General features: G+C 38.6%; 1 protein-coding gene across 4 annotated transcripts in view; it reads left to right on the top strand.

Moving 5' to 3' along the window:
• Positions 1-18,945, top strand: part of gli3 (GLI family zinc finger 3) — a 156,493-nt gene that overhangs the window by 41,341 nt on the left and 96,207 nt on the right. For 3 of the 4 annotated variants that reach the window (XM_024280158.2, XM_024280155.2, XM_024280156.2), the window contains one exon: positions 16,992-17,234. In XM_024280158.2, coding sequence (XP_024135926.1) covers positions 16,992-17,234 — 243 coding nt within the window. The remainder of the gene's footprint in view (positions 1-16,991; positions 17,235-18,945) is intronic. The other variant, XM_024280157.2, reaches the window with a different exon arrangement.

Raw genomic sequence — 18,945 nt, 5'->3', positions numbered from 1 at the left:
GAAATCCTTAAATATTGACCACAAACGTCGTATTAATACCATAATACATGTTGACGTACTTTATTCCACTGTTTACGTAAATAAAGTGCAAATAAAACGTTCAAATAAAACATTAATGCAAGTGAACATTTGGACCTTTTTTGTTATACTTTAGAAATTTCAGTTAAAAGTAGAAAATGAGATAAGCTTGATAAAAAAATACTAATTTGTCTGTAATTGATCGCGATTAACATAATAATTTGACACCTCTAGTTATCCATTCTCTACGCTAACGTAGATGACCGGCGACTTTTGATGACGTCGTGCGGTAGGAATGTCCGAGATTAAAGACACTATTTTATATATCCCTCCACTTGACGGATAAATTATGGGATAGATAAGTAACTCAGTTTCAGACGCCATTTTTGTTACACCGCTAACATTAGGCTATGTCGAAATTCTTTCACTACTCACAACTTTATTAATAAAATGTTATATAGTGCGGGACTATCTAGTGCCCTGGATTTTAAAAGGTAATTCGCACACAAATTCTTTACTTTTTTTTTCTTTTTTCATGACATCACCGATTTCACCCAAAAAATCAAATCCATCGAAACATTTTACGTCTATTTGTGACTATTTGTGTTCTACGATGAAGATGTGAATGATTTATTAAAAAAAAGGACATCTAAACAAGTTTTTTTTCTCAAAGAATGTTCAACTGCAATGCATTGTGGTCTATATTTGCTAATGTAGTGAGCATCAATGAGCGCTAGTTTTTAGCAAAGCCTTCTGGGAAATTTCTAGGGCGATTTTGGAGTAGTACGGTGGCCCTAAAGTGCCAATGACACACAAACATATTAAAGATCACAGTTAAAAAAGCAAAACAAATTATAAAATAAAACGTTACATTTTAGAAATCAAGACAAAATTCCACGAAAATGAAACAAAAAAAAACCTGAATCGTTTCGGAAAACACAAGTAATTTTTAATTATTTTTAAAAATTAAAGGATAAAATGTTAAACAAGTAACTGGTTGGATATGTAGTGCACAGGGAAGGAATTCGGACATAGCCTATAATTCTAAAATGGACTGCCCTAGAAATTTTCCCAGAAGTCTTTGCAGAAAACCGGGTGCATCGATGCTCACTAGATTAGCGAATATAGACCAGAATGCATTGAGAAATTTATGCCAAAAAATTAGTTTCAATAAATCAACATTTTCATCATAAATAGATGTCATAAAATACTTGTATATCGATTCGATTTTCTTTAAAATTAACTTTCCGTTTAAAAAAAGAAAAGTAACTAGCATGGAGTTCGAATTGTTTTTCACTAGATAGTCCTGGAGTATAAAGTATTTTAGTAGTTAGGGATTAGGGAGGGAATTCGGACATAGACTTAGATTGGGGGTGTGAGGGACTGTAAGCTAGCTGGAAAAAGGAATGATGGGAAGTAAGTCCCACCCACAAATAAAAGTTTAATTTCTGCCGCTCTGCAGAAACTATGTCCTAGAAAACGTAAAATAATTTTGGCTAAATACGACATTATGGTAAATAAAAGACCACTCGGAAGGTTTTGAAAATACCTCAAAAGACGACGGGAGTGAAACTTTCAGAGAATAAATGCGTAAAATATGACGCAAAAGATATTTTTTAAAGTTAAAGAAAAGTTCGATAAAAGAGCCTCCATCCTCGAACGCAAGATTAATGAAATAGTAATGCAGAGATTAGAAGGGGCGGCGAGCAGATTCCACCGGCGGGAGTGACAGGAGAGGTCATGCACGAGGGGGGGCTTGTTACTGAGAGGGGACAGCAACAGGAGGGGGGCGTCGAAGCAGGAGGCGGGCCAAGTGAAAGAGAGGGATGAAAAGGTTAGGCAGAGAGAGCATTAGGTAGAAAGCGGTATTATACGAGGTCAAACTGAGGAATCCATCGCACAGGGAGGGAGGGGGGGCTTTCTGAAGTTGTGCACATGTGATGTAAAGTAATTATTTTTTTATTATAGATCTCCTCCAATCATTTAAATTTGGTTATACAGTAAAAATATCAGCTATGCATCTTTCATCACGGCCTCTGCATTGAAGTCGGGGCCTTAATCTTTACTTTTAAATGTTTAAATTTGACCTCGGAGTATTGAGCGCATTCAGAGTCGTACTGCGGCGCTGGAGAAGCACAGCTTGTTTGCTTCACCCAAAATGTGCTCGGCGTGAAATGATCTGTGCTGTTAAATATTTGTGCAAAGCGGTTGCATCAGTTCACACTGTAAAAAGATGGAATGCCAAGAACAACTGAAACCCTGTTCGCCATGAGGCTGAAAGTTTGCATTTTGGAGGTTGAGATTCAGTCACATTTACATTTACAGAACTTTAAAGGAAACCTTCTAAAATTCTTGGTTTTATATATTTTATATATACATGGTTTATGATACAAACACCTAAAATCCTCCTGATTCCATAGAGCAAACAAGAAGTGAACCTTTTCATACTATATATTGTCAAAGTCAAGGCCCGGGGGCCGGATCCGGCCCTCCAGATAATTTTATTTAATTGTAATTAATGTCCCGATGTTATCTTGCGATAATTTTTTTTTACTTGTATAATTTTGACAAAATACTATTTTATGGAGAGTAAAATATTGAAAGGTATTTAAGATTTAAATTGATTTATTGTTTAATAATATTCCTACCTTTTTATTTTTCTGAATTATATAAAAAGTTAGTTTTAAAGTTTTAAAAATTGGTGTTCGTCTAGCTTTTTTGGCATTTACTAAGATTTTTTATGCTATTTTGGAGTTTAGCTAATATTTCAGCTACATGTTAGCTTCTTTGGCTAATTTAAGCTATTTTCATTTTTTTAGGCTATTTTTAAGTTAAGCTAGTATTTTAGCTACATGCTAGCTTTTTTTGCTAAATCAGGCTACTTTTTGGCTATTTCGGACTTTAGCTAATATTTCAGCTACATGTTAGCTTCTTTGGCTAATTTAAGCTATTTTCAGTTTTTTAGGCTATTTTTAAGTTAAGCTAATATTCTAGCTACATGCTAGCTTTTTTTGCTAAATCAGGCTACTTTTTGGCTATTTTGGAGTTTAGCTAATATTTCAGCTAAATGCTAGCTGTTCTGGCTAATTTAGGTTTTTCTTGTGTTTTTTAAGGCTGTTTTGGAGTTAGGCTAATATTTACACGCTAGCTGATTTGGTCAATTTAGACTTTTTTCAGTTTTTGAGGATATTTTGAAGTTTAGCTATCTTTTTTAGCTACATGCTAGCTGTTTTGGCTAACCTAAGTTTTTTTTAAGGCTAATTTGGCATTTAGCTAATATTTTAGCTGGCTTTCAGCTTCAGCGTTTTTAGCTATCAATTTTAGCATCTTCAGCTATCAGCACTAGCATCTTCAGCGGCCAAATTCAACTTACAGAATTCTAGCATTATCACATGTAATGCTACATATCTAGTTCATATTTATGTTAAAAAGTTACAGTTTTAAACTTTTAAGTTTGACACCCTTGCTTTAAATAAAATGTTTAACCCTTTAACGCCTGAGATGTCACTGGCGACGGTAAAACACAAACACTTTAACGTGCTATAAGTTTTCAGCTGTTAACACTCCGCTTTTCTCCTTGAAAATCAGCTTTAACTATGTTGATCATGGTAATGATTGAAAGTCTACAGTAAGTCAAACAACATAAACACTGTACCTCCGGTGTTAACAGGTTTAGTAAATTTAAAAAATGTTTAAAAGTTATTTTTTGGCTGCTAGCTAACCCTGTATCACACCGTCGCCAAGGATGGGAAGGAACGTTTGCAGGAAACCGCAAAAAAACGAATGCTAACAAACGTTGGAAACGTTAGCTTAAACGAGCGCTATATAACCATTACTTTACGCTTTTCAACGGACCTACAACCGACGGGGGCCCCCTAGAGGTACAGTTCGGTACTGTTTAATGGAAACCCTCAAAATACCGGACCACTCAGTGGAAACGAGACTTTGAAGACAAACTGTGATCGTCCTATAATTCATTTACAAAGTAATGTTTTAAATATGATGTTTTTAGCTAATAAAAAAAAAAATTCTAGTGCATAGTTTCTTTAGAGAACCAGGAGTTCAGTAGAAATTCATCTGAGTTGTGGGCGGCAAAGTTTATGTGGAGTAACCCCGCCCCCTCTTCCCATTCGCTGAGAGCTCTCCGTTTACATGCTCTTCCTCTAGCTTTTAGCCCCCAACCTAACATTTCAAAAATGGTGAGCAATATTGGAATTATACAGCTTTGACGAGGAAAACAAAGACGTTCATGGATCTACTTGTCTGCAAGTCGATGAATGGGGCGGGGCTTGTGACCCGCCTAGCGCATTTCCAGCACATTCTGAAGGAAGTTTTATTTCCAGATTCTCTCCACCACATTATTCTTGACACATGTAAGGTTGCTCGGTGACATGTCAAAAATCCAACTGTGTTTGGAAAATTTATTTCGGATTCAGTGACAAAAGAGAAGAAAAGAACTCAACTTCAAAAGAGAGAAAAACTGCAGCAAAAACCAGGAATCTTTACTCCAAAAATTGGATTTATTACTGCAGTTCTTTTGACAAATTATAATAATAATGCAAAATATTCATCAACCGGCTGTCTGATGTTATAAGGATGGTGTTAATAAAGTTTTTTTATTAACATTTATTATTAAAAAAACACCAAAACACCTTAAAAGTCGAACGAGGCTAATGTGGCGGTGAAGGAAAATCTCACATTTTAAAGGTTTCCACACAAAATCTAGTGTAAAAATAAAGTTTACAGATAAGTTAACCTTAAAAGTTAAGGGAAACTTCAAATTTCGTCCAAGTTTTCTGCCCGGAGGCCACTGATCTAATGTCCAAACCTTCGCCTCGTCTCCTTCTGCGCACCCATTCACAGACATTTCTTTAATGCGTCCTCGTGTCTCTGCGCCAAGCCTCGGCCCCTTCCCGGCAAACAGTGGTTACGTCTGTTTAGCCAACAGAGCCGTTCATCTCATCTGCAGAGATTTTCCTGCTGCAAACCTTAATGAACGACTCCAGGCATTGCCAGCAACTCTTTTTTTTTTGTTTATCATAAAGCATTTTTAATGTCACACACTGTAACACATTTTTATAGTACAGGCGATTGTTTATAAAGGATTTTAAAGGGGGTTTCTGGCACTTTAAGGTGTAAATTTAAAAAAACGGTTGAAGTTATTGTATGTATTTAATGTGTCAGGCTGTGGAGGTTAAAAAAATTGCTCTAAAAGGTTATTTTTTTCCGCTTAGTGTGACTTAATATCTGCACGAACAGCCCCTCACTGTGGGAGCGGAGTGAGTGAGTCCGTTGTGTTTTGTTATTTTTATGGTATTTGGCTTGTAGTTTGGAATTCTGGTTGTCATGCTCTCTAGTAAAAAGGCCTTATGTCCAAATGTGACGGGTTAGAAACTGTAATCATTACCAGCTGCAGCATCAAAGCTCCGGGCAGGCTGTTCATTTAACCCAAATCCGTCACACACATGTGTAGCCCCCGATTCAACCGGTAATGTAGACATTCAGCAGAAGGCATCAGACTGGGACTAATGTAGATTTATGGAGGTGAGTTAACTCCCAACACCTCTCTACCTGCGAGATGTCAAAGAGCTCGGACTAAATTCAAATACGTTTGGCTGGGATACACAGAAAAGGAACACTGATTTACAACGAGGAGCAGAGTTCCTGCAAATAAAAAGTACAAATACGCTGTAGGGGTTTGGCTCACTTTGAGAGTTTAACCTAAGTTGAATTACAATCAGGAGGCATCAATTGAGATCATCTTTATTCATCTCTAGTTTATATGTGAGTCATTGTCAGTCCATATTAGTTGTGTTAAAAATCCCTTTATAAGAGTTTCAAGGTAAATATTGACATTAATATTGTATAACAGCTAGATCTGCCACGATTAGTAGACTAATTGACGAGTAATCAACTATTAAAATAATAAATTAGTAGTCAATTAGTCGTTACTTTATATTAAATGGAGTCGGAGTGTAGTAAACTGGAAAGTTTCAACGGGATTAAGCTAGCTTTTTGGAACATTTTGAAGTTTAGCTAATATTTCAGCTGCATGCTAGCTGTTTTGGCTAAATCTTCGTGTTAAAGACCCACCCCAAACATTTTTTTATTTATTTTCAAAGCGTTCCAAATAATCTTTTAATTAGGATTAATCAGTTTTTAGCTAAAATCAGAAAAGCTGTGTCGCCTTCTTGGACATAGTTTCTGCAGAGCGGCTGAAGTTCATTAAAAATTGGCCTTTGAGTTGTGGCCGGACAATAAATGCAACGCAACCTCCCCCTCCCCCCTTCCTCTATTGCTGAGAGCTCTCTGTTTACACACTGTTCTGCTAGCTTAATACTAGAGCACTATGTTATACAATATTTACATGATCTCCCAAATTTTGCACTTTTCTGAAAGTGGACCAAAGGCCAAATCTCAAGTATCATTTTTATTTTTTTTTTAGATTTTTTTTTTTTCCAATTTCTCTAATTTTTCTGTAATTTTTAGGATCTACCTATACTTATATTTCCCATTTTCTTACATAAACCACAATTGAAAATTAAAAAAAGCTACTCTAATTTGTTTTGTCATATCTTGTTCTATTTTTATGACAAATACTTTTTATTAGGTATATTATGTCGGGTAAAAATTATCCAGCAAAAGGTGTAACTTTTTATAGTAAAAGTGTTCTAGGGTTAAAGAGAATAGAGCGGAACAGGAAGCTTGTGGCCCACCAAGAACATTTTCTACATCACAAATACAATCTTTTTAAAGCTGCCTTTTTTCATCTGCTGATTCACAACAATTTGACTTAATAATATACTCAGAAATTAAATTTTAAGCTTAATTTTATTCATATATGTCCTTAATTATCAAAAAATTCCATGTTAAAATCTCAAAAACACAATTTTCTGTTAAGTGGATCTTTAATTTAATTTTTTTATTCATTCACTTCTTGTCCAATATTATTTCAATGTGAGTTTAGAAAACCCTAAAAGGCAAAGAAGAAATAATTGCACAGATTTTCAAAGAAATATGGTAGTCTGAACCAATATTTTGACTTGAATTACTTAATTTTGTTGAAGATACACAATAAAAAATAACAAATTTAGCTCCCAACCTTTCTATAATTGACCTAGAAAACCAAATTTATTATAGTTTATAAGACTTCATAAAAATTGATTTTCAAATAAATGAAAAAAACTATATTTTACAGTTAGTGTCAGAGATAATAATTGTTTGGAATTAATTAAAAAACAAATTCTTACAAAAAAATCTGAAAAATATTAAAACTGTATTACAGATTTTCTTGCACGTGACTATAAATATTATTGGGTTTTATTGTAGTGTAGCTACAGGTGTTTTACATCACAAGTGTCCTGTTTTTTTCAAGTACTTCTATTAAGAAAAAAAGGATATAATTCTGTGTTTTTTCAATTTTTTAAATCTATTTTTAATCTTTTCCTGTTGTATTTCATGCATTTATACACATGTCTATTTAAGGTAAGTTCAGCCTGAAGTTCCTCCTGCAAAAGCTGCTCAAACAGGTGCAAGAGATGATCAGTAGCACCAAAGCAGGCAGTAAATTAGGCCTTCAGATCCAAACATCCTGAGGCTTAATCACCGAGCAGGGCAGAAAGGGAGAGCGTCCGCTCCGGACTGAGATGCTCACCAGTCATTGATAAAGTGCTTAGCAGCAGGAAAATTAATGAATCCGGCCTGACTGGTTGAGATGAGGAGGGGTTGGTTTTGAAGGGATGGGGGAGGAGAGGATGCGCGGGAGGGTAATCCTGTTCCAGCTAAATGGCTGATCCCTCTCATTCCTTCGATATCAAATGTCAAAAGTTAAATTAGCCTGCTAGCCTCAGATATGAGTTAACATGCTTTTAAACGGAGCGAGGGGCGGTGATTCCTGCCTCCTCTGGGAGGGAGGGCAGGTGCCTTTGAAGTGTCTAATTATCTGACTCCCACTTAGTGGAGGCAAACCATCTTAATGTGTTGCACAAAATGAACTGAATTATGCACATGGAAACGGGTTTATTCAGACTCTTCTTGTTGCAGGTGTTGCTTTTTTTTCCCCCTCGTTTGGACGCTTCAGAGAGCGGTTTGTTTTTCCTCTAACTTTGGCTCCGGCCTCCTTCTGGACAGCTTTTCTTGGCGAGACGCTCCTAATCTCAGTGCCACAGACTCGGTCCGGATCACTCTGGTGTCAGAAGTGGGATTCCAGTGCTGTAGGAATCTGGCTGGCTTTGGTCTGGAGGGCAGCCTTCCCAGATTTTCCCTGAAAGCGCCACTATCCCAAATGGACATAACTGCGCCCTCGCACATCATCATCGTACATTGTTGCGGTGGTTATTACGGATGACTCGCAGGTTATGGTAGATGATAGCCGACTTGTGACCATCTGAAGCAATGCTAATATAACCCATAAGCCAATCAGAGAGCTGAGTGGCATCTTTGGCTTTGAAGCTTTGATCAAATGCATCTCTTGGTGTTTGATTCCTCAGAGAATGGTGGCCGAGATGGCCTTTGAGTGAAAAACCCTTAAAAGCTGCAACTATCCATGGTTAAAAAACACATCAGTGCGCATTATGGAGTCAGAGCTTTCAGCCCTCTCACTGCAATGCTCATTGCTCCCTCACAATGTGGCCCTGATGAAATGGTCGCGGGGTTTCGGCCCGCTCCATGGTGGGCCTACGCCCCTGATGGGTGAATAAGGAGCAGGCGGAGGCACGGGGCCGACACAGCCCCGCTGTGAGGCTGATTTGAGGTGAGCACAGGGAAGATGGAAGGAGTCAAGCAGGCTTTGATTTGCTCCTCCCCTGCCCCGGGGCTCGGTGGCTGGGACCGCGAGATGCTGAACTCTGGGTGTGTCCCCGAAGACCCCCGGCGGCAGAGAGAACAGGCCAGGACTGCGGATTTCGCCGCCGGGGGGGTGGGGGGGTTGTGGGCTGCCGTGAGCCAAATTGAGATGTGGGAGTTTGAAATTTGCCTGGATGAATATTGAGGAGGACGTTTTGGAGCGCTGCGTGGGGAAATTCACCCAAACACCAGTCACATACTGAAGGTCTAATAATGTGCCATCATGGACTGTAGAGACGGTCCGGTCCCAGTAACCCCCGCATAATTCATTACCGTACTCTGCTGTCGGAAAAGCAATAAACTTTTTGTGACAGGCAAGAAGTTGATCGGGAAAACGCCTCACACAATTGCGCTAATCCCCTCCCGCTCTTGTTGTTTGGTTCGGTTGGCGCTAATCATGAACGATTCCCTCTGTCTTTAGCGCCGGTGCCAGGGCCGGTGAATCAGGTACGTAAGCCTAAGCCGCTTGGAGAGGTGCTCTTATTAAACTCCAGCCAGCTGCTGGAATTTTTCTTCCCCCTCTCATTGTTAATTGGGGAGTCTTGAGTCTTTCCCTGGAGTCGATTTGCAAGAGAAAGAAAAAAAAGGAGCAAGAGATTATTGCACAGGAGGAGAGGGGCTTTGAAGAAGTGTTTTGTGATTTCGCCGTATATCCTCCACTCTTTTTTTGTTCCCGCTCTTTATGCACACCCCGGCCAAAACCTGTCTGTGCCACACAAACTTACCAGCAAATATCTGCCTTTAGCTTCGGAGTACAACAACACCTCCCCTGAGTCTCGCTCACCCCCGAAACACGCTCTTCATCGGCTGGATACTTGAGTTAAGTGGGAGAACAACAATTCATGTTCTTAACCCAAGCCTCTAGAAAATATCTTCAAAACAACGGCGAAAAGAGTTTTTTCCACTTTCGATTCCTTTGAATGGTCTGGGCACCCTTAACTTTAGCCCCCCTCTCTTATCCTAGAGCCCAACTCTTTGGGGTATTGGCCCCACTCCATATCTCATTATCTCCTCCAAATTCCACATTATCTGCAGTCTCCTTCAACCCCAATATTGCATATGCATGCAATGCATTTTGTCAAAAGATATTTCAATAGGGACTGCAAAAAAAAGAAAAAAAGAAGAAGAGAAACCTGGTTTTAGGATTTAATGAGTGGCTTGAACGAGGGATAGAAAGCAAGTGAGTGAAGAGGTCGGAGCGAGAGGAAGAATGTCGGAATGGAGCACTAGGTACCATTATAGTGGCAGAGAAAGCTCCTGAAATACTAGAGCTGGGGCGTGTGCTCTGATCAGGACGGCAGTGAGCACAATTACCTTCTTTTCAAATCCTTCAGTGACACTGCGGGAGGAAGGAGGACTTTGAAACTTGAAAGGCAGGAGCTCGCTTTCAACCTCAAACGCGAGCAGGAAAGGGCTCTGAAATTTGTTCAGTGCTCCCCATCCACCATTAGCTTGTTTCTTCCTCTTGCCTCCAGGCATTTAAGCGCTTTTTGAAAAGATGTTAAGAAATTCAATCACCATAGAGAGAGCGGGATAGTTCTTTTTTCTGTTTTTTTTTTTGCTTTCCACTGGTCCACAGAGGACCTTTGCTTGCTGCTTTTGTGTTGTGGGCTGAGTAGACCAGCAGCCTGGCAGAGGACTGGATGCAGAAACCATGGGAAAAGAGTGGGAAAATAGAAGAAGAATGAAAGATGAGGAAGGGAAGAAGGGAGAAGGTCTGTTGGGTGGACGGTGAGATGTCAGGAAAAGTGTTGTTGGGTTGAACTTTTCAAAGTTTCATGTGTTTACCTCTGTCTTCTTACTGCTCATTTTTTTGACAGATGCTTACATGTTATCCTGATGCAGAAAGTTTCCAAAAAAGAAAAGTACTGGAGAGCTGCGTTGCTCCACCAAGCAGTCAATTGACCCTTGTTCTGGTGGGGTGTTTGATTAACCATTTAAAGTCCAGCTGAAGCCCCTTAAGATGGTTTATAGTAGAATGATGAACCCCATTCCTCTGGGGAGTCCCTTGAGCGGGGGGTTGGTCGGTCAGTGTCATTGTGATTGAACTGTTTGTCGATTGACCTCACTTAGAGAAAAGACACCACTTCGTGCTGTATTTCACCATTTTATAGGGCTGTTCGAATCTAAAATTCCAAAATCTAGTGTACTAGAAATTTCCCAGAAGTCTCTGCAAAAAACAGTGTTCATCAATGGTCTCTAAATTGGCAAATATAGACCACAATGTATCATGTTTGAACAATTTCTGATATGAAACGATGTATTTAAAGACCAATTCAAATGAAAATTATGTTTCTGTGGCATTTTTCTTACGGTGGAGGATACATATGGGCTCAAAAATTCACAACTGCCAACTGCATGTCGTCATCATACTACAAACTAAATCTGCTAAAAAATTTTGGTTTGCAAATGTGTAAAAAAGTGTGTCTGCATGCCCATAAAAAAAGATTTGCATTTGTGAAATAATTCAAATGTTTTTTATAGCACTTTTTTTTTGCAGATGCAAAGGAAAATAAAAAACTGCAACTGTGGGTGTGACAGCAGGAAGCTACCTGCTCTTTGATTGGACAGTTTGATTTGTGGCCGTCCAATCATAAAGATGTATAAAGACAGGGACATAATTTACCTCATGCAGTTGCGAATCTTAATTGCCTTAATTTTAGCCCATAAACGCATTTTTTTAAATGCATTTCTGAGTCTTTCTTTATTCATATCGCGAGTCTGGAGAAGACGAAAAACTTATGTTGGAAAAAACCTGGAGCTATGATGTGGCGGAATGTCAGCGAGACGCAAGCTCCATTTCAATGCTTGTAGACAAATAGATCCGTGTACGTCAGTAGTGTCAAAACTCAGTCGTACAAGTGGCCAAAATCCAAAACAAACCTTTGGTCGGGGGCCAAACATTTATTGAAAACACTAAAACTACATTTTTTAAACTTTAAAAACTTAACTTTTTAACAAAATTATGAACTAGATTTATAGCATTACCTGCGATAATGCTAGTGTGAATACTGTATGTTGAATTTGGCCGCTAAAGATGCTAGTGCTGACAGTTAAAGATGCTGAAATGTATTGCTAATAGCCAGCCAAAATATTAGCTAAATACCAAATTAGCCTAAAAAACAAACAAAAAAACACCTAGGTAAGCTAAAACAGCTATCATGTTGCTGAAATATTAGCTAAATTCCAAAATAGCCTAAAAAATTCTTAGTATGTGCCAAAATAGTCCAAAAAGCTCACAGAATGGCAATTTTTTAAACTTTAAAAACCTTACCTTTTTAACATAATTATGAAAAATAAAAAGACAGGAATATTATTCTAGAATAAATCAACCTAAATCTTATATAACTTTCAATTTTATCCTTTCCGCAAAAATATATATATTTCAAAATTATACAAGTTATAAAATAAGCCCAAGATAACATCGGGCCAATAATAACAATAAAATAAAATGTCCTGGAGGGCCGGATTTAATAACCAGGAGGGCCGGATCTGGCCCCCGGGCCTTGACTTTGACACATGTGATGTACGTCTTTGTTTTTCCTCATCCAAACTGGCATCTAGCCTAAATCGGTACTATTGTATTGCTCCAATTCTGCTCACCACGTTTTGTTGTTGTAAACTAATGGAAGAGAGTGTAAACAAAGGGATCATGGGAAGTTAGGCAAGGCTTACTCCGTGTCAACTTCTGCTGGTCTGCAGAAACTGTGTCCAAGAACTAACAGATTTTTTGATTTAGACTAAAAAAGCCATAATCTAGAAAATAATCACTGGGATAAAAAAAATTTGATTTATATTAATTTTATATAAAAAATTCAATTCGATTTTATTTACAAATATTCTTCCTAAAATATTAGGTTTTTACTTTTGGAAATCTTTGACATCATATTTGCCGTTTTAAAAAACAAAAAGTTGCAGTCGTGGTGTTAAAATTGTTTTTAAAACGAGAGCACTAGATAGTCCTGCACAGTTGTTTTTTTGTAGTTATGAAGTAGGGAGGGAATTTGGACATGGCCATCATCTGAATAACAGCAGGGGTCAAAAGAAAAATGTTTAAAAGGGCAAGAAAGTTACGCCACCAGAGCAAAGTTAAACTCATTTTTTTTAAAAGCAGAAACTCTTCACTTTGTACGCTAACTTACTTAAATCCCCTGCGATTAAACGGTTTATAAAACATTAAATATATGTGTAAGAATAAAAAAGAAACCTCATAAATATGTACCCAGTTTACTTTCTTTGCTGTAGTGCTAAATTTTGTGGATGAGAAACAGCTGACAGTACACAGCAGGAGGCTTCTCTGCGCAGCTACATAGCAGGGCCCGCTCTCTGCATAGTTTACAGTCATGACTTCCTCAATCCATGTCAGAAGATGAACCCAATTCCGAAATCCCTTTATGTTAATATTGAGCTTTGCAGGCGCAGACCTATTAATCCAGCTTTACCCGTATAAGTTGCATTATTCCCTTAATAAGATCACTGGCTGTGCAGTATAGGATTAAATACTTATATCATAACGGAGAATGTCATTTCCTGCGGATGAGAACGACTCGCGTCTCGCTGTCAGTTCCGCATTAGGAATCCTTGAGTCTTTCTTGCCAGGGCACTTCTGGCCCCGTCGCAGGTAATGGATGTGGGAGAATGAGGGGAATCAAAGTGGGACCCTCAAGCTGCTCCTTACCCGCTTCCTTCATTCCCTCCTCGTTTCTGATCCTTCTGGAAAGTGGCAACGCGCTATGGTGGCGCTCTTCGGTGCTTAAGGTAGTGGTCTTTAATCTGGCCCTCTGCTCTGTTTGTAATTGGCGGTTGGATGCTGGTGGGTCGCGGGAGTGGGGGAGGCACTCACACTGCCAGGCTGCTAACACTGCAGAACCTCTGGCGCCAGCTTAGCGGCACTTTGCCAGGTTTTCAGCCAGGGACGTAAATGCAAAAAAGAACATTTAGGCGCGCTGATGGCCAGCATGGTGGTGGAGTCATATTTACATTAGTCCAAGGCTGAACATGAGGATCATTTTCTGTGGATAAACGGACAGAGTTAAGTGCAATATATGTATTTGTATGCATATATAATACACATAAACACAGGTATATACATATATAATGCACATAGATACGGGTATAAACGTATATAATACACATAAAAAACAGGTATATACATATATAATACACATAAACACGGGTATATACGTATAAAATACACATAAACACGGGTATATACATATATAATACACATAAACACGGGTATATACGTATATAATACACATAAACACGGATATAAACATATATAATACACATAAACACGGGTATATACATATATAATACACATAAACACGGGTATATACATATATAATACACAAACACGGGTATACATGTATATAATACACATAAACACGGATATATACGTATATAATATATACACACACATATATAATACACATGTATATATATGTATATAATGTATACACATGCGAATATAATGCATTCACTCCTGTATACATATATATATACATACATACATAATACACAGATGCATATATATATTATATAGATACACGTATATACATTTATAATATATATATATATATATATATATATATATATATATATACATAATATATACACACGCGTATATACGTATATGATATATACAAACGTGTATATAAAATACACAAACACACATATATAGGTATATAACATATACACACGCCTATATATGTATATAATATATACAAACGCGTAAAATACACACACACACACGCGTATATACATATTTAATATATACACACTCTATATAATGCATAGGCACCTGTATACATGTATATACACACGCGTATATACGTAGTCGTATATACGTTTATAACAGTTACACGCGTATATAATGCATACACACTGTATACACGTACATGATATATACACATGGGTACATACCTATATAATACATACAAACTCATATAATATATACATATACCCAAACACGTTTAAAAAACACAAGCACATTACTGTATCTAAAAATATTTATATTATATATACTTTTCTGCGATATAACATAAGTGGTCTAAGTTATAGTATTCAGTTTAGAATAACAAAGTCACTGGCAATTTTGTGTCCTATTTCTAAGTTTAGGCACCAGGAATTAATTGCATTTTTTTAACGGTTCTTTTAGTCTTTTAATTGTGATTTGGGATTGAGTTTCTTTAATTGATTGTTTTAGATTGTTTCTTTTATAAGTGCGATGTTTACTTTTGTCCAAAGTAGTTTATTCAGTCATCCAGTCAGTATGCTGTAAATCAGCTGAGATAAGATGATCCCAAAGATGTCGATGGAGACACAAAATACCACGCTTTGACAAGAACTACCATATTTTTTGGATTATTAGTCGCTCTGGAGTATGTCGCAGCAGCCAAAAAATGCATAATAAAGAAGGAAAAAATATATAAGTTGCAAGTTTTAGGAGAAATTTATTTAAAAAAAATACATAAATCAGGTCCTCAAATTTCATCCATGTCTTTTACAGTTATTGCTTATGACACCAAAGTGTAACAAAAATATAGTTCGTCCTTGCACCATGTGTTGATACAGAAACTACTTAGGCACGTTTTGTTAGTAAATTTGAGCACTTTTCATCCACATTTATATTTTCTGCCATGTTTATCTTAAAAGAGCATACAGGTCATTATTGGAACACCATGTTTGTACATGTGTTTGTAGATTTATTGCAGGACACAAAGCTAGAACCCCAAGGGGGCCTTTTTCTTTTACACCTATAGAGTATTTCCAACCCAAACCATAAACCTGTTCTTAACAGGGGTTAATTGTGGACATTAGAAATGTTTAAAAGACCCCCTCAGATAAAAATGGTGTTGTAAACATATTCTTGTGGCATTTTTTTTGTACTAAAATGCTGAAAATGAAGCTTAAAATTGCCTTTTTAAGTATAAATTGTTTAGAATTATTGTGAATTAGGAGCAGAAGAAAAAGTATGGTTTGAAAATTCACTAGAAAGATAGAAATAGATAGAAAGACGATCAAAGTGGGTCTTTTTTTTTAAAAGAAAATAAACATTTCGTACAAATAGTTGGCCAACTTCACCATATAGAGGGTCTTGATGAGTTTCTTAGAAATATAATTATTATAAAACAAAATACCAACTTAGAAAATTGACCAAAGACAGCTTTATGTCGTTTTATTTTGATAAATTCAGTTTTCTCAGTTTTTTTTTGTGTTGTTTGACTTGAGTTTCCCTCGGGTGAAATAAAAAAAAACGTTTCTTTTGCGATTGTTCTTAAATTAACTTTGGGGTGACCATTAGTAGGTTTAAAGTCAGTATTAAAGAGTTCACATAAACATACCAGTTTGGAAGGTCACACGAAAGGGGAAACAGATGGCCTGCAGAGGATGACATCCTCTTTTATTTATCTTTTGAATATGAATATGAAGGAAATACCAGACATGCTGTGCCACTCTCTGAGTCAGTCTCAATGCTATCAAACTACAGAAAAGACTAATACCAGGTCATGAGGCTGCCTGACCCCTATATATGTCAGTTCAGAGGCTATGCGAAGGGTCAAAGGTTGCTCCTTTCTTGTGGATCTCAGCCCTTGAACCCAACTCCACCTTCATCCCCCTTGCACACAACATGCCAAGAAGCCCTCTCCAGAGGGCCTACTCCTCCAGTTCCCCCCCTCGGAGTGGGAGAGGGAAAAAGATTTAGTTTGAGAACTGGGGGAGTGGGCTGGGGGGCTGAAGAAGAATGAAGGAGGGTGACGCTTGTTAAGGGGGCAGCTTGGAATGTGAGCTGAAAGCCGGCCTCTTCCATGGGAATCCATTTCTAAAAAGACCAGACAGAGCCGAATTTGAAAACATGCGCTCCCTCAGCTGTGTGGATTTAAGAAGTTTTTTTGATTTATGGTGTCCATTTGCTTAAACACTGTTTGCCTCTGAACTCCCACATCTGGTGTAGAGGAAGGCAAACCCTGGTAGGATTTTTTTTTTTAGTGCCCAAAGCATGCAAAGCTGAACTCTTGCTCTTTCCTTCAACTTTTTTTCTCTGCGTGAAACAATTTCCTTCAAGTGTTTCAGCTCATAAAAAAATGCAGCTTTGATGCTAAATGTTCTCTTTTTTTGTATCCCAGCAGAGGAGGAGAGTACAGGCGCACCGTACCACCGTGAGAGGCGCAATGCCATCAGCTCCCAAACGCCGGGCGCCACCGACAGGAGCGTGAACGAGGAGCCCTCCACTTCCACAGAGGAGCGGCCGTCCCTCCTCAAGAAGGAGCTTCCTGGTTCCCTGCCCCATCTGGCGGACCATGCCCAGCTGTACAGAGGCTCGCTGTTCGCCATGGACCCCCGAAACGGCTACCTAGACTCGCACTATCGTAAGTTTCAAAGTGGTTGGAAAGTTGGAAAGCTCAAGGACACGCTTGCAGCAGCCCAAATGCTGAGGCCAGCTTTGCTTCTTGTACTGTAGGTGAGAAGCACATTTTCAGAGGCTTGATTAAGTCTGACAGATTAGCCCTTCTCTAAGACTTGCCTGTGCGCACACTTGAGAATGCTGCGCGCTCGCCTGTCTTGTGTTGTGCCTGGGAAGTTTAGTATGGGGAACGGCCAGCGCAGCTTCTTAATTCCCTCATTAGGGGCCTGTCTGAACGCAGCACTCCACTTTCTCTCATCAACACACACTTCAAAGCCCCAAAGCAGCGCCAAGTCAAACCTCACCGCCCCCTGCTCTGCCTCCCTCTCTCACTCTGGGACCTGGAGACTGTGTGAGAGAAAAGGGAAGGAGACTAACAGGGATAAAGCCCTGGAGAATGAGGTGAGGAAAGAGCTGTGGCGTGGTTGAGATAGTTGAGATAATTTGAAAGTAAACAGTAGTAGTTTAAAAAAAGGGAGGTGTGAAAGAAAACGGGGTTGATTGGAGGTTAATTTGGTGGCACCCAACCCCGGACTTTGTGTCCAGACCAGGATTTGATGTGATAGCTTGTTTAGTTTGGTTATATTGCCAGTGAATTGGGGCAGACAGAGTCGGACAGGAGAATTTTAGTGCGGTGGCGCTAATGAAAACTCCAGTGGACCCCAGCCGTATGTGGTAACTCCATTTATTCAGCCACTTCATTACCCAGCCTGAAAGTAACCAAGGTGCCTCTTTAAGGAAAAGGTTACTTAAAACGAGGCTACGCTGCTGTGGACAGGAGCCTCCAGGCCAGAACATTACTGCCCATTACATCCTGACCCAACTCAGCAACACTGCCACTTTTCATTTTGTGTGTGTGCGAGTGGGTGTGCGAAGGAGGGCCGCTGGTTCCAGACCGCTGGAGCCGAGGGGCAGGAACAGTGGCGAAGGGGAGAGGCGGGAGGGGCCAGGGGTCACCGGGAGGCTTGGGGTCATGCGGAAAAGTCACCGTCTGAAATGGAGAGTTCAAAAACAGCAGGAAAAGTCAAAAGGGCTGTCAGCTTCAAGAGGCTTTTTTATGTGAGATGAGGGATGCTGGAAACGGGAATCACATAAAGTGGAGTCATACTTAAGCTGTAGATCTATTGCACATAGTTTGGTACTCAACCTTTTTGGTTCAAGGAATCTGAGACTAGTGCTGCCACAAGCGATCATTTAAATCTGTGGCTAATTTTTCAGATTGGTTGACTTATCGGGTCAAGCACAAAATAAATTTAACACACACACTATTAGCTTTAAACTAACCAAAAACTAGATATATAGCATTACCGGCAATAATGCTAGTGTGAATGCTGTAAGCTGAATTTGAAGATTCTAGTGCTGATAGCTGAAGATGCTGAAATTGATAGTTAAAAATGCTGAAGTTGATAGCGAATATTAGTTAAATGCCAAATTAGCCTAAAAAAACGAAAAAGCGTAAGTTAGCCAAAACAGCTAGCGTGCAGCTGAAATATTAGCTAAATTCCAAATTAGCCTTAAAAAACAAACAAAAAAAGCCTAAATTAGCCAAAATAGCTAAAATGCAACTGAAAAATTAGCTTAAAAACTGAAAAATCTTTAATTAGTCAAAACAGCTAGCATATTGCTGAAATATTAGCTAAATTCCAAATAGCCTAAAAAACAAAAAGCCTTAATTA

The sequence above is a fragment of the Oryzias melastigma genome, linkage group LG20, assembly GCF_002922805.2.
Source record: "Oryzias melastigma strain HK-1 linkage group LG20, ASM292280v2, whole genome shotgun sequence".
Classification (NCBI taxonomy): domain Eukaryota; kingdom Metazoa; phylum Chordata; class Actinopteri; order Beloniformes; family Adrianichthyidae; genus Oryzias; species Oryzias melastigma.
This window is presented reverse-complemented; position numbering and strand designations above follow the sequence as displayed.